Raw genomic sequence first — 14,367 nt, 5'->3', positions numbered from 1 at the left:
GATGCTTACCTCTCCTTTCACATGCAGGCCACCTGTAAATCACTTGACATCATTGCATAATCTGTTAAAAGTTCAAAGGAGTTTTGTACAATTGTCCACCTGTTGTTTGGTGGTTATAGCAACCCCCTTTGAAGCTGTGCTTTCAGCACCAGTCATCTGTAGGCCTGGGCGAAATATCAATATATTGTCCAAAACCGGTTTGAAGTCCATTTCGTGATATCTGTTTCATAATTTTTGACCTGGCAATATATCGCGAATCATGGTGTGTGTCTGTGTGCCATGCAAAAATTACAGTGGGAAAAATGATGAAGCCCCTGAATCTCTTGATTCCTGCAGCCCCTGTTAACTCTGCCGACTCAGCTCTCCCCTGCCTCATGCAGGGGGCAGTGAATCACAATGCAGGAGAAACCCTGAAGTCAGCCAATGCCTCTACATCCTTATTTTGGACATCATGATATATTGGTATATCACAATGTTTAACTGATGGTGTCAGGGAACTGCCATCGGTTCAGGAGGATGGATTACAGAGAGCCCCCAAAGATCGTGGGAAGCAGCTCCTCCTCAGCAGAGGAGAGTAACCACGCCTCCAGTGGAGAGGAGCTTCAGGGCTCGGAGGAGGCGAGGCAGTGCCAGGACACCTTGCCTGGGCAAAGCGGGGAGGAGAGAGGTCCTCCGTTACCCACGCCCTCCTTGCACACTAAGCTTTCGCGCCGAGAGGGGAGGCGCAGACTGGGCGTCAAAAAAAGTACTTTGCTGGGGAAGGTTTAAGGACCGTCCACTCACGGATTCTGCCAGTGAATGAGCCAGCCACGGGAGAGTGGCGCTCTGGACAGATAAAGTTTATTTTGGCATCAAAAGCAAGGCTTCACAGCCGAGCAGGAAGGTATCTGCCTGCTTGCTCTCGAGCAACCCCTTGGAACCCGAACAGATGGTATATCACAATGTTGAAAACCAGATACTGCCCAGCCGGGAGCGCACTTCCAAAGAGGGTCCCTGTAAACGTCAGTTAGCTCATCCTTGGTTAAAGAGAGCTGTAATGTGTCCCTGGAGACGCGGGTGGTGCTGTGGGTAAAAGCCTCAGCGCCTAGGGCTTGCTGATCGAAAGGTCAGCGGTTCGAATCCCCGCGACGGGGTGCGCTCCCGTCGTTTGGTCCGCCTGCCAACCTAGCAGTTCGAAAGCACCCCTAAGTGCAAGTAGATAAATAGGGACCGCTTACAAGCGGGAAGGTAAACGGCGTTTGCGTGTGCGGCTCTGGCTCGCCAGAGCAGCGATGTCACGCTGGCCACGTGACCCGGAAGTGTCTCCGGACAGCGCTGGCCCCCGGCCTCTTGAGTGAGATGGGCGCACAACCCTAGAGTCTGGCAAGACTGGCCCGTACGGGCAGGGGTACCTTTAAAATGTGTCCCTAGGACACTTCCTGGAGATGGTGGTCTGATGCAGAGGAGGAATGGGATGGTTTTGGGGGAGTCTGATCTGGCGAGAGCTCTAGTGGGCCGGGGTTGATGGTTATGGACACCAAGAAATGGATGATGTAGGGGAAGGTCCTAGTGGCATTGATGGGGGGAGGTTTGGATCTCCAGGAGGGCTTGAATGAATTATCTGTGGGTCTTCTGGGTGCTTCTGTACCTGCGAGAGAACTGGCTAGAGAGCCCTTTCCTTTCAGGGAGAAGCCTTCCCCCTTGGGAGAGGTACCTAGGTAGTTAGCTACTTTCGGCATATCAATCTCAAAGGACACAGTGACGCCAGTGGTGGTGCAAGCTGACACTGCATGTTTGGCCAACTCAGAGGAGTGCCTGGCCGGCACAGTGTGGAGTGTATGTTGCTCGTTGAATCAGCAGCTTAGCAATGCCTGGTCATATAACTTAAAGCTCTGTTGTGCCTTATTTTGTCACCTGTAGACCTATGTTTGGGTACTGTGCTGAATTCCTGAATAAAACCTGGTTGTGGTGAAAGCTCAAGTTCTGAATTTGATGAGTGGAGCCAGGACAGGAGGTGCCTTAAAGTATCTGCAGGGGGGGAGAATGTTCCTAAAATGGAGCATTTTTGCCTTTGTGGAAAAAACTTCATATAGCTTCCTCTGGAAAGAAAAGAAAACCCTCATTTTTTCTTTCTTTCCAGGGGAAGCTGTTTGCATTCAAAGCATTGGAGGAAGCACTTTGAATACAAACTGCTTTCTGTGCAGCTGATCTCAGATGATGGTTGGGATTTCAGCTGTGCAAGGTTCTTTTCAGGCGCCTACTATCAGCTGATCATTGGTGCCTGCAGAGAGTCTTTGAAGCACTGACAATCAGCTGATAGTTGAGGCTTCAAAGTTCTCTGCAAATCCCTTTTGACACAGCTGCAACTTTACTTGCCCCAGTGGTTTTAGTAGGCGTAACTCAAATATGTTGGAGAAATTGTAGTCATAAAGGTGCATACTATGGTAGGATTAGGAATGCTTGTTAGTGGCATGCTTTCTGTTTGAGGTTTCTCAGAAAATAGCTCAGATATTGAAATAAAACATGGAGCTTACCCCTCAATTATGTCTATTTAGTATATATAAGCATAGTAATTCAGACATTAAAAGAGTTACTAATATTTCTAATGGCAGAAAGTGAGGAGGAATTAAAGAACCTTTTAATGAGGGTGAAAGAGGAGAGCGCAAAATATGGTCTGAAGCTCAACATCAAAAAAACGAAGATCATGGCCACTGGTCCCATCACCTCTTGGCAAATAGAAGGGGAAGAAATGGAGGCAGTGAGAGATTTTACTTTCTTGGGCTCCATGATCACTGCAGATGGTGACAGCAGTCATGAAATTAAAAGACGCCTGCTTCTTGGGAGAAAAGCAATGACAAACCTAGAGAGCATCTTAAAAAGCAGAGACATCACCTTGCCAACAAAGGTCCGTATAGTTAAAGCCATGGTTTTCCCAGTAGTGATGTATGGAAGTGAGAGCTGGATCATCAAGAAGGCTGATCGCCGAAGAATTGATGCTTTTGAATTCTGGTGCTGGAGGAGACTCTTGAGAGTCCCATGGACTGCAAGAAGATCAAACCCCTCCATTCTTAAGGAAATCAGCCCTGAGGGCTCACTGGAAGGACAGATCGTGAAGCTGAGGCTCCAAGACTTTGGCCACCTCATGAGAAGAGAAGACTCCCTGGAAAAGACCCTGATGTTGGGAAAGATGGAGGGCACAAGGAGAAGGGGACGACAGAGGACGAGATGGTGGGATAGTGTTCTCGAAGCTACCAGCATGAGTTTGACCAAACTGTGGGAGGCAGTGGAAGACAGGAGGGCCTGGCGTGCTCTGGTCCAGGGGGTCATGAAGAGTCGGACACGACTAAACAACAACAACAACAACAATATTGCTAATAGCATCCTAGCGATAGTTCAAAAACAGAAGAATATGGAATGCCTGGACTTGCCACTGTTGTCTCAGAATGTATGGGATGTAACCATTGTGGACAAACTATCACATCAGTTATGAGTAGTTGGGAGCAAGGAAACTCTAGATTAGTTTTTTGCTATTTTCACACCACACCAAAGAATAATACGCTTCTTCCTCAGTCAAAACTTGATCTGAATGTTGCATTAAGTGTCTTTTAAGAAACAGATACTCAGGACTCTTTCATAATACAGTTTCTCCTTGTTTCCAGGACCAGCGGGTCTGGACGGAGCAGGGCCGGAGATGAGTGATTAGTGAATTATAAACATTTTTATTTGAATGTATGAGGAATGGATATTTTGTACGTATGCATATTGTTGATTTTATGCTTTATTAGGTGGCAACGTGTCCACCATCTTTGTCTGCTTTTTAAAATGTAGGTTTTTTAATAAAAGTACAAAATCAAGCATAGAACAAGGTTATCTTAGAAAACAGGTCAAGAGACATAAAAAAGTGGCCAGAGACATCAGTAATACATTCCAGACTTTTGATATAATAGAAATTATAACAAGTCTATAAAAATAAAAACACAATTAACATGGATATCCCTTATTTACCAGGTGGATGAACTTCATTTCTAGTGAACCTTAGCTTTATACTGTATTAATAAAGATAATAAATAACCAGATAAAGAGAGAATTGGGAAATGACTTAGGAAATAAAGTGGAAAAGAAAATTAAATACTTAGGAGTTTGGACTGCATTTAAAAATCTGAACTTATTTCAAGATAACTATAAAAGTGTGTGGACCGAAATTAAAAAAGACTTTAAAAAATGGGAGCAAATGAATCTGTCATTTTTGGGTAGAATATCTGTAATTAAAATGAATGTTCTCCCCAAAATGATATTTTTATTTCAATCATTACCGGTAATATCTAACTCCAATTGCTTTACACAATGGAAAAAAGACATACTAAACTTTCTATGGCAAAAGAAAAAAACAGAGATTAAATATAAAATACTAACAGATGAAAAACATGAGGTGGGTTTGCTTTCCCAGATTTGAAATTAGATTATGAAGCAACCTGTTTAAGATGGATGAAAGAGTGGATCAAATTGAAGGGTGTAAATATACTGGATTTAGAAGGTGCTGATCTGATCTATGGGTGGCATGTGTATATCTCTGGTATAAGAAAACTAGGGTACACAAGGGATTTTTAAATCAGGTGTCTGTCTAAGGTCTGGATGAGGCATAAATATATTTTAGAAAGTAACACTCCGGGTTGGTGAAAGCGGTTGCAGTAAAAAGGATAAATATGGATAGGATCTGGGAAAAGGACAAAGACCTTGAATATAAAATGGCAACATAAAACTAAGAGATAGGGAGGAGGTGTCAAAATTGGATACTTGACTGGTTTCAATACTTCCAAACAAAGCAGATGTTTAAAAAAGATAAACAGGATTTGTACAAGAAGAATCAGAATTTGAAAAAGCGATTTTAGGGTCTAACAAAAAAAATCTCTAAAATATATAAACTATTGCTAGAATGGGAGACTAAAGATGAACTTATAAAGGAGGCAAGAACAAAATGGGCTATTGATATTAGGCATATTATTGAAATTGCTGAGTGGGGGAAAATATGGAATTAAATAATGAACTCTGCATGATCATATAAAAGAAAATATGCTAAAAAATGCAATATAGATGGTACTGACACCAATCAAACTGACTAAAATGTATAAAAGAAGCTCAAAACTATGCTGGAAATGTCTAGAAGTAGGGGGTACATTTATTAATTTATGGTGGAAATGTAAATGAGCAAAGGAATTTTGGGAGATGGTGTACGAGTTAAAAATATATTAAAATTCCCATTTCCCCAGAAACCGGAAGCACTCCTTCTAGGCATACTTGGGAATGAGTTACCAAAGAAAGCTCACAGCCTATTTCTATATGCAGCAACAGCTGTGAGGATAGTATATGCAAGATATTGGAAACAAAGAGAGACCCCAGGGAAAGAACAATGGCTAAATAAATTAACTGAATATGCAGAGCTTCCCAGTATGACATCCAAAATAAGAAATCAAGATGGCAAAAAGATGAGTGAGTGAGAATATCTAGGGGAATATTTACAAAAAATGTCCTCAAATATAAATTCCAGGTAGGAGATACTTTGTGACCAACAGGAGACAATATAAAAGATACTAAAGTGTGGAAAATAAGATGAAAGAATTGATGCATATGCAGCTGAGCAAGAATTAAAAAGAACTGTCATGGAATGCTGAGTGGGAAGTCGAAAAGAACTACTGTATAAGAATGGAAAATGGTGTAATTGTAAAACTGAAAACAAAAAAAGGATCAGTTCTTTCCAGCACAGAGTTTCTGTTTGAGTGCTTCTGCAATGTTAACCTTTCAGTATTGATTTTATTATAGTATTTTTCAGTGCTCTGCATATTTAAAAGAATACGTTTCTCAAAGAAGCAACCCAGTTGAGTTCAGGTTATTTTCACAGTTGACCAATATACTCTATTGTAACTAACACTGAAAAACAATAAGGGAGCCCAAATCTTACTGATATTCTGCCAAGTATAATGTAAGAACTTTTATCTTTTTGTGTTCTTAACCCTGATGCTACTGATAGCCTGAATGCCAAATCTTCAAAGTCTTCAGAGAGAAGAAGCTAAAAGGAGAACTGGATAGGAATGCTTTTATCTGCAGAAAAGTAGAAATGTGTTACAGTGGCCATCATGTGTCCCAGATCTCTGACTTTGCACAGCAATGTCCTTTTTTTATCAGGAAGTTCACTGGCAGTCTCACCTGAATAGCACTTTACAGGTTTTAGCCAGATACTCAAGATTTATTGCAGTAGTTTCAGTAAAATCAGTAGATCAATATTCAGCTTATATTTCTCCATCTTATGAAAATAGGAAACTGCAAAAATAAAATATATATATTGTGGAACAAATAAGTAGTTGGAATACTCTTTTTTTATAAGGAAATGCATATTAAAAAAACTCTCTCATAACACAGTTTTCTATTTGGACATATACCTTGTGTGATATTTTCTTTTGTAATAGATTTTTCCATATTAACTGTCTCACTTTTTGTATATTTCAGGAGACAAAGATGGCAGCAAAGTGACCACAGTGGTAGCAACTCCTGGACAGGGTCCAGACAGGCCTCAAGAAGTTAGTTACACAGACACCAAAGTGATTGGAAATGGATCTTTTGGTGTTGTATATCAAGCCAAACTCTGTGATTCAGGAGAACTGGTTGCCATTAAGAAAGTTCTGCAAGACAAGAGGTTTAAGGTAAGAAGTAAGAAAAGTCAAGAACATTCATGATACTATTTATTCTGTTCTTATGAGTCAGTCCTTGATGAGTGATGTTTCCCTAGGGAGTATATTGTGAGCATTGACACTGTAGTCTTATGATTGTATTTTTGTGCAGGATATATAGGAAGGAAGCTGGAAATTCTGCCTTTGAACTCTAATGCATTTCTTTTGACCTTGTAGTGATGTGATGACATCTCAACAATCAGGTGGAAAGAAAACTACTTTCTTAGTCATTTCATTTTTAAAACTTCAAATTATTCAGATATATTAAGGTTGCACTGCTTCCTTTAGGCATGTTCACCCATGGGTAGTTGGAGATTTCCCCTGGGGCAGTCTATTTCTTGCTGGGAGGGTGTCTGGATGAACCAGCAGAATGTGATTCTTTTGTGCCCAGTCTTTTTATCTGTTGCCACCAGACACTTCTCCCATCGAGAAACTGGAGATTGCTCAAGCATCTCTGATCAGCAGTGGCCAAAGGACTCAACAGCTCCCTAACTATGCCAGTTCCTTATACCAGCCTTCAGACCTACTACCAAGTAATAATACATTGAGCCAGTGGGAGATTTACCCCTGGCACTGCTTCCCAGGGATAGATGAGGATCTGGCTTTACATAGAAGCAGCTGAGTCACTCAACTGCTGAGCAGTACACCTCTGCTGAGCAGATCAGCCTCCATCCAAGTCAATAACAGGGATGAACCCTATGAGGCAGAGTGAAGCAACATGGAAGCATTTAAATTTCTGGTGGTACTGCTGCACAGGGAAGGGGCAAGAAAAAGGTGGTGGTTTCAGTCAAAGTTCCTGACCCCTTATAGCTCACCTGGTCCTTAGAAAAGGATCAGAACCAGCTATTAACTGGCCCAAAGAGCGTGAAGGGACAAAGGGAACCTGGGCTTTAGCTTACAACTCAGTGCTTTCCCCAGGCACCCTGAGTGACAGAAGTAAGGACCTGGACAACTCATACACCTACAAACAGGAGACCAAAGTTTGGGATTCACTATGTCCTTAACCCTTCACTTCTTAGAAAATAAGCTTCATTGGTGTGCGGGATCTGGAAGACTCTTGGTCACTTCCTGAAGTAAAGGAGGGACACAAAAGATTCAGTGGGAGGGAATCAGGCTCTGCGATGTAATATGAGCAATCAAAATTAAAATTAACTCCAAGCTAGAAAAGACTGTTTTGTATTTTATTGTGGGGTGGTGTAGGGTTTTATTGTGGAGGGTTTTGAGGTCTGCCTCCTCTCCTTGCTTGACCCAACAACCTCCAAAGCAAATACCATATTTTTCGCTCCATAAGACACACTTTTTTCCTCCTAAAAAGTAAGGGGAAATGTCTGAGACACCTTTTTGCTTTTGAATTTGGAAGCAAGGATATTGCTTTGGAGCAGGAGAGAGTCCTCTAATGCTGGGCTTTAAGGTTTTAGGAATAGCTTTAACTTGCCTATCTGCCCCCAAACTAAAGCTGGGGTCCCTAGATACATACTCAAAGGTATCATGGTGCCCACCAAAGCCTTGTGCCCCTTCAGTTTTTAAATTTTATTTGTGTGTTTTGGTTGGGGTTGTTTGCTTGTTCTGTGGATTTGGCCTGTTGTATTATTTTCTGTGATGGTGGTGGGGGTCCCTGAGTACACCAGTCTTTTCTGTAAAATTGGTGCTTGACTTGTGAACTTTCCTTAGATTTTCAAATGTGCTCTCAGGCCCCCCCACAGTGGTAGAGCCCTGAACTAGACAATGACAGAGACTGTAGACTGAGTTTTACTGTCCCAGAGTCAATGCTAGTTTCAGGTGTAGCCTTACTTGTGTAGTGAATTAAAGTGCAAAATTACATGAATTATGCACAATGGTGTGTCACACTGTCTAAGATCCATAAGCTTTCTGAAAAGCAAAATATAGGTTAGCTATGCTGAAATGTTCTTGAATCCTGTCCTCATGCCTTCCACATACTAACGTGGTTTGACAAATGGAGTGCAGTGGGCAGTTACTAGAAAGAATTCCTTTTTAGTAGTCACACCCCAGTTGTGGAATGCCTTCCTCAGATACGATCACTTGACACTTACTTGGGGGGTCTGTTCAGTGCCAGAGAAATACCATTTTAGTTCCCCAGACCATTTAGTCTTAATTATTTTAGTGTGTTTAAAATTCTTTGCACTAATGTAATATTCTGCTTGGTTCTGTCTCATTTTTCATGTTTATATTTTACTTCTTGAAGTTTTCAGTTTTTACAGTAAACTGTCCATAAAAACTTGGTTATTGGGAAGTATATAAATATTGTAAATAAACAATTGATTTTGTAATGAGAGGTAATTTATAACAAAACAAATGAGTTTAAACTCTTATGTATGAAATTAATCTCCCTGCTGAAATATGAGGAGCTTTACTGGCATACTGCTGGCTCGTGAAGGCACACCTGTTCAGAGAAGCATTAACCTCAATTCCTAGCTTGATCTATTTGTTGTAATTTCTGTTTTAACTGGTACACTATTTTAATTGTCTTAAAATGTATCATTCTGAATGTTTTGATAAAATTATATTACTGTTAATATTAATAATATATTTTTATATTGGGCTGTATACTTGCAAACCATTTAGAAGCCATTTTGACAATTGAGCAGTACATAAATAAATTAATGCAAAGATTAATAATAGGTTGTGTGCCTTTGTAATACCTGCCAAATATTTTTCTCTCTTTCAGAATCGAGAGCTTCAAATCATGAGAAAGCTCGATCATTGTAACATTGTCAGATTGCGCTATTTCTTTTACTCCAGTGGAGAGAAGGTACGTTTTGAGAGGTGTGCAGGAAGCAAATCATTTGGGTTTGTGAGATGGTAGCAGCTGAGTAGTGGAATCAGCAGTTGCTGGCAAACTTCAGGCAGTTGTGCATCCTCCTCCTCCTCATTCTTGTCACCTTCCTACAAAAGTAGCCCTCAAAGTCAGAAGGTGGGTGAGTGAACAAACAGTGGCAAGGAGGAGGAATTTAATGAGAACTTTACAGGGGGAGAAATGGGATGCATGAGAACTTGCTAGCTTTTGGCTGTGGAGCTCAGTTGAGCTGGCATCATCAGCACCTTCTTCTGGACAGGGAGACCACATTAATAGAATGTTTTATAAAGAAAGTAAGAGAAAGATGGGGACGCGGGTGGTGCTGTGGATTAAACCACAGAGCCTAGGACTTGCCGATCAGAAGGTCGGCGGTTTGAATCTCTGCGACGGGGTGAGCTCCCGTTGCTCGGTCCCTGCTCCTGCCAACCTAGCAGTTCGAAAGCACGTCAACGTGCAAGTAGATAAATAGGTACCGCTCCGGCGGGAAGGTAAACCATTTCCGGCGCTGCTCTGGTTCGCCAGAAGGGCTTAGTCATGCTGGCCACATGACCCGGAAGCTGTACGCCGGCTCCCTCGGCCAATAAAGCGAGATGAGCGCCGCAACCCCAGATTCGGCCACGACTGGACCTAATGGTCAGGGGTCCCATTACCTTTACTAAGAGAAAGATAGAGAGAGAGAAGCTAAATCAGATGAATAATTGGTTAGAGAGACTGGTCAAGAGCTGTAGCATGTAGCAGGGTACTCATCGGATCTTTGGTTGCCCACATCATTGCTGCATACTGGGACGTGGGGGGGGGGGGAGCAAGACACGTCCAGCAAAGGCAACCCACCACTTCTGCCAGTGCTTTTGCTCCACGCCATCTTTGCCGCTGCCTGTCCCCTCCCTCTCGCCCTCCCAGTATGCAACAGTGACATCGGAGGCTAGAACACCAGTGCCCCACCCTGCCACCTGCTACTACATGCTGATCATTTGGAACGCATATGCCTACAGAGGCAGTATTTTAACTGTACCCTGTAAAATCTCAAATGTGCAAAATATAATTACAAATGGCACTCATTGGGAAGGAACTGTTATAACCACATGCCTCATTTAGGTTACATTTTGCAGTTTCTAAATTTATTGGTTTCTTCTTTCCAGTCTTCCCATCCCATGCTTCATGGTACCTAGTTCTCATAAACACATCGTCCAGGAAGCCTGCCCTTCAATCTGTTACTAGTACTTGAAGATACCATGTCACCATATACTTGCATATGTTTTAAATACAATTCCTTTTAAACAGATGAATACCTTTTTCAAGGGGTTGAAATATGGGTCAAAGTAATCCTGTTACTTGCCTGGCCTCATTTGCACTGAAAAAATGTACCGTAATCCGCCTGATATGGCATTTACAGACATGGTTGTCTTGTGCTACAAAAGTTAATGCATTTACTGGTATATGGTCTATGGATGTAAACAAGATTGTGTTAAAAAAAATATGGTTCCCCTCCTGTAAAAAGCGCCATAAAAAATACCATACTTCTGGTTTCATATAACCTTTCTTCTTTCATCCCTGTCTTTTTCCCATTTCCAGAAAGATGAGGTATACCTTAATTTGGTTCTGGACTATGTTCCTGAAACAGTATACAGAGTTGCCAGGCATTATAGTCGGGCCAAGCAGACACTCCCGATGATATTTGTGAAGGTAGGTAAAATGAAATGATAACCTAGATGGTTGGTTGGTTGCTTGGTTGTTACATCAGACATAGGGCAGCAACCAGGTTTAGATGTTCGCTGGTAGAAATGGGTTTGCTAATGCCCTTTGTTTCTTCCTAATGGCGGCCTCTTGCACATTGTGCAGCAGTGTTGCTTTGGAGAGCTCCTTGGCAGTGGAGACACTTGGTTGGGGAGCGTGCTGCTACTGCAAAGGGGGAGCTCAGATGTGCCATACGACTGCCCTGTTCTTGAAGTGTAGGCTTGTCTAAGTGAGGGTTGATTTAGACATGTTGTCATATCTACATGAGATTTCATGGAATACCTTTTTCAAGGGTATTGCACATGGCGAGGGAAGTGTACAGATGATACTTATATGTTTTTATTTATGCAGACGGTTGGGCTAGATGACCCTTCTGGTCCTTTCCAACTCTAGAATTCTGTGATTCTGTTAGGTTGCTAGGGGTTACTACCCCTGCTTTCCAGCCCATCTCCCACCTGCCAACTCCTTTCCCCCTCCCTGTACACCTTACCAAACTTTTATGTAGTCCCCCCCCCCCTTGCTGCATTTTAAAATACAAACTTCTCTTTATCACAGCAACAGCTGTGGTGGCAGCAGCCATGTTGGGGAGGGAAGAGGAGACGTTATCTCCTTTGTTCCCCTTAATTTTGCAAGCAGTGGCAGCAACAAGGTTGGAAAATTAAGCCCAACACTGATTCTTTCAAACTCCAATCTGAAAGGAGCGGTGCAGGGCTGCTCTCCCTTTTCCATCTCAGTCTGCTGCAGTTGTGAAGCTGAAGGCTGGCTTAGCCAGTCTACTTGTCTGGCATGCCGATACACTCATTGGCCTGGGCCAGGAATGTCCTGCCTCTATCTTCCTCCTCCTCTACCTCCGAGCTGCTGTGATGGCCCAGTAGCTTTGAGAGTCTAGTTCAGGCATGTCCAAAGTCAGTTTCGGGGGCCTAATTCGTCCAGTCGGTCGGTTTAATCTGGCCCCTGTGGCAGTTTTTCCTGGGGTAAAATAATAAAGAAGGTTAACAACTTTGGTCGGCCCTTCGGTCGGCCTTCACGGCCCTTCACTTCATCAAATCTGGCCCTCTTTGAAAAAAGCTTCGACACCACTGGCCTAGTTGGTCAACGTGCTGTAGTTTGCAGCACTACCCAGTGGTGGCCCCATGAACTACAGCATGATGACATTCTTACAATTTTATTACTTATATAGGTATGCAACCCATATGCCAAAATGGCTTCCATTTGCCATCTCCAATGGGTTTCCAGCTTAAATAGCAAAGTGCCAAAAAACTAGAAAGGCTGATTCTTGCAATATCTTGGAAGTACTGATAAAAAACCCAAAAACGACAAGGACTTTTTAAGATATTGAGCAGGAATAGCTTTGTTGATTCTGTTCTAATGAATAGCTTCTGCTTGACATGTCCTGGCCTGTGTTTGGACAATAAATAAATTGAAATATCTTTAGCACTTGCGTTTTTAATAGCACACCATTAGCGTTACTGTTGCCTGTAACTCTTACAGTGCACTGTTCTTAGTTCAGAAGCTGGAATAATAATAATAATAATAATAATAATAATAATAATAATAATAATAATAATAATAATAATACATACTCCTCACTGTGGCCTTCCTGTCTGCTATGACTGAGGCTTCATAGCCTTCACCTTTTCCCTGGGCAGTTCCTTATAAAGAGCAGAGTCCAGTCCTCTGCCCCAATGACCCAGATGTAATACAAATTCTTCAAATTTAGTAAGTAGTCTAATGGAGGTGAACAAACTGGAGAAAGACACTGCTGCCCCCCCCCCTGATCCTCAGTGTGTTTAAAGGGTGTGGATTATGTATAAATAGTAGAACAGAAAGAGTTAGATTAAAAACCAGCAAAATCCATAGATCTTTTTATTGTAACATACTCTGTTCTATTGTCCCCTTCTTATGAGCCATTCCAGTAATAAAACAAAGCTGTTATATTAGAAATGTGGTGTAATGTAATGATAATGCAGAAGGACCCATCTCTTGTTTGTTTGCATTTTTATTTTATGTTAATAAAAAAAGGTAAAGCAAGATGATGATGATAATGATGATGATAATAATAATAATAATAATAATAATAATAATTTATTATTTGTACCCTGCCCATCTGGCTGGGTTTCCCCAGCCACTCTTGGTGGCTTCCAACAACGATAAAAAATACATTAAAATGTCACACGTTAAAAACTTCCCTGAACAGGGCTGCCTTCAGATGTCTTCTAAATGTCAGATAATGTCAGATAAGCGATTCCACATTTGAGTTTAAATGCTCTCAGGTAGATGCCACCTGGACTTGGTGATATAAGAAGAGCCTGCAGGATCAGGCCAACGGCTCACCTAGTCCAGTATCCTGTTCTCATAGTGGCCAACCAGAGGCTTGTGGGAAACCCACAGGCAAGACTTCAGCACAAGATTTGACAAGACAATATGTGATGATCGTTTTTGCTTTGTCAGTAAGGCCTAGAACAGGGATGGGGAACCCTTTTGGCTCAGCAGGCCAGATAGTTATCTTCCTGCCTCCCCCGGCTAACTTTAACCCACCTGTCAGTCAGGTTGACTCATGGGTTGGGGGGAAAGGCTCTTCTTTGCCAACATTTTGCCCACAGGGAACATGCTGGCAAAGCAGCACTCAGCAGAATTGAACCCTGCCCATCGCCCAGTGGCATCAGCTGTTTAACAGGTATGCCTAGTTTGGAGGAAATGGTTTGGCTCATTGGCCAGAAGTACAAGAACTTTGTCTCTTGTCTACAATTTGCCTCAGTTCCTCCGTTTCTTTAAAAGTTCAGGTGTAGGGAGTCGCCCTTTATCTTCCATTGTAAAGACAGATGCAGATAAGTCATTCAGTTTCTTCTCAGTCTGCTTCTCCTCCTTTTGCACAACTTTAACTCTTTTCATCCTATGATCCAGCCGGCTCCCTGCCAGTCTCCTGCTACTCATGTATTTAAAGATTTTTGTTGTTGTTTATTCCATTTTTAGCAACGTACTGCTCAGTCTTTTATTTTATTTATGTATCCTTTGTTGTCTGCTTAAATTTCTTTTTGCTAAAAGAGGTTTCCATTTCTGGAGTTAAACGTGACTGTGTTTGATTTTCTTGGCAGTTGTCCACTTACATATATGTTG

At 42.0% G+C, this 14,367-nt stretch overlaps 1 protein-coding gene across 2 annotated transcripts in view; it reads left to right on the top strand.

Moving 5' to 3' along the window:
* The window catches only part of GSK3B (glycogen synthase kinase 3 beta), a 61,173-nt gene that overhangs the window by 14,949 nt on the left and 31,857 nt on the right, over nucleotides 1-14,367 (top strand). For both annotated transcript variants that reach the window (XM_028712055.2, XM_028712053.2), the window contains exons 2-4: nucleotides 6,481-6,674; nucleotides 9,388-9,471; nucleotides 11,089-11,199. In XM_028712055.2, the coding sequence (XP_028567888.1) occupies nucleotides 6,481-6,674; nucleotides 9,388-9,471; nucleotides 11,089-11,199 (389 nt within the window). The remainder of the gene's footprint in view (nucleotides 1-6,480; nucleotides 6,675-9,387; nucleotides 9,472-11,088; nucleotides 11,200-14,367) is intronic.

This window comes from Podarcis muralis, chromosome 17, assembly GCF_964188315.1.
Source record: "Podarcis muralis chromosome 17, rPodMur119.hap1.1, whole genome shotgun sequence".
NCBI lineage: Eukaryota > Metazoa > Chordata > Lepidosauria > Squamata > Lacertidae > Podarcis > Podarcis muralis.
The sequence above is the reverse complement of the archived record's forward strand: the minus strand, read 5'-3'. Positions and strand labels throughout refer to the sequence as shown.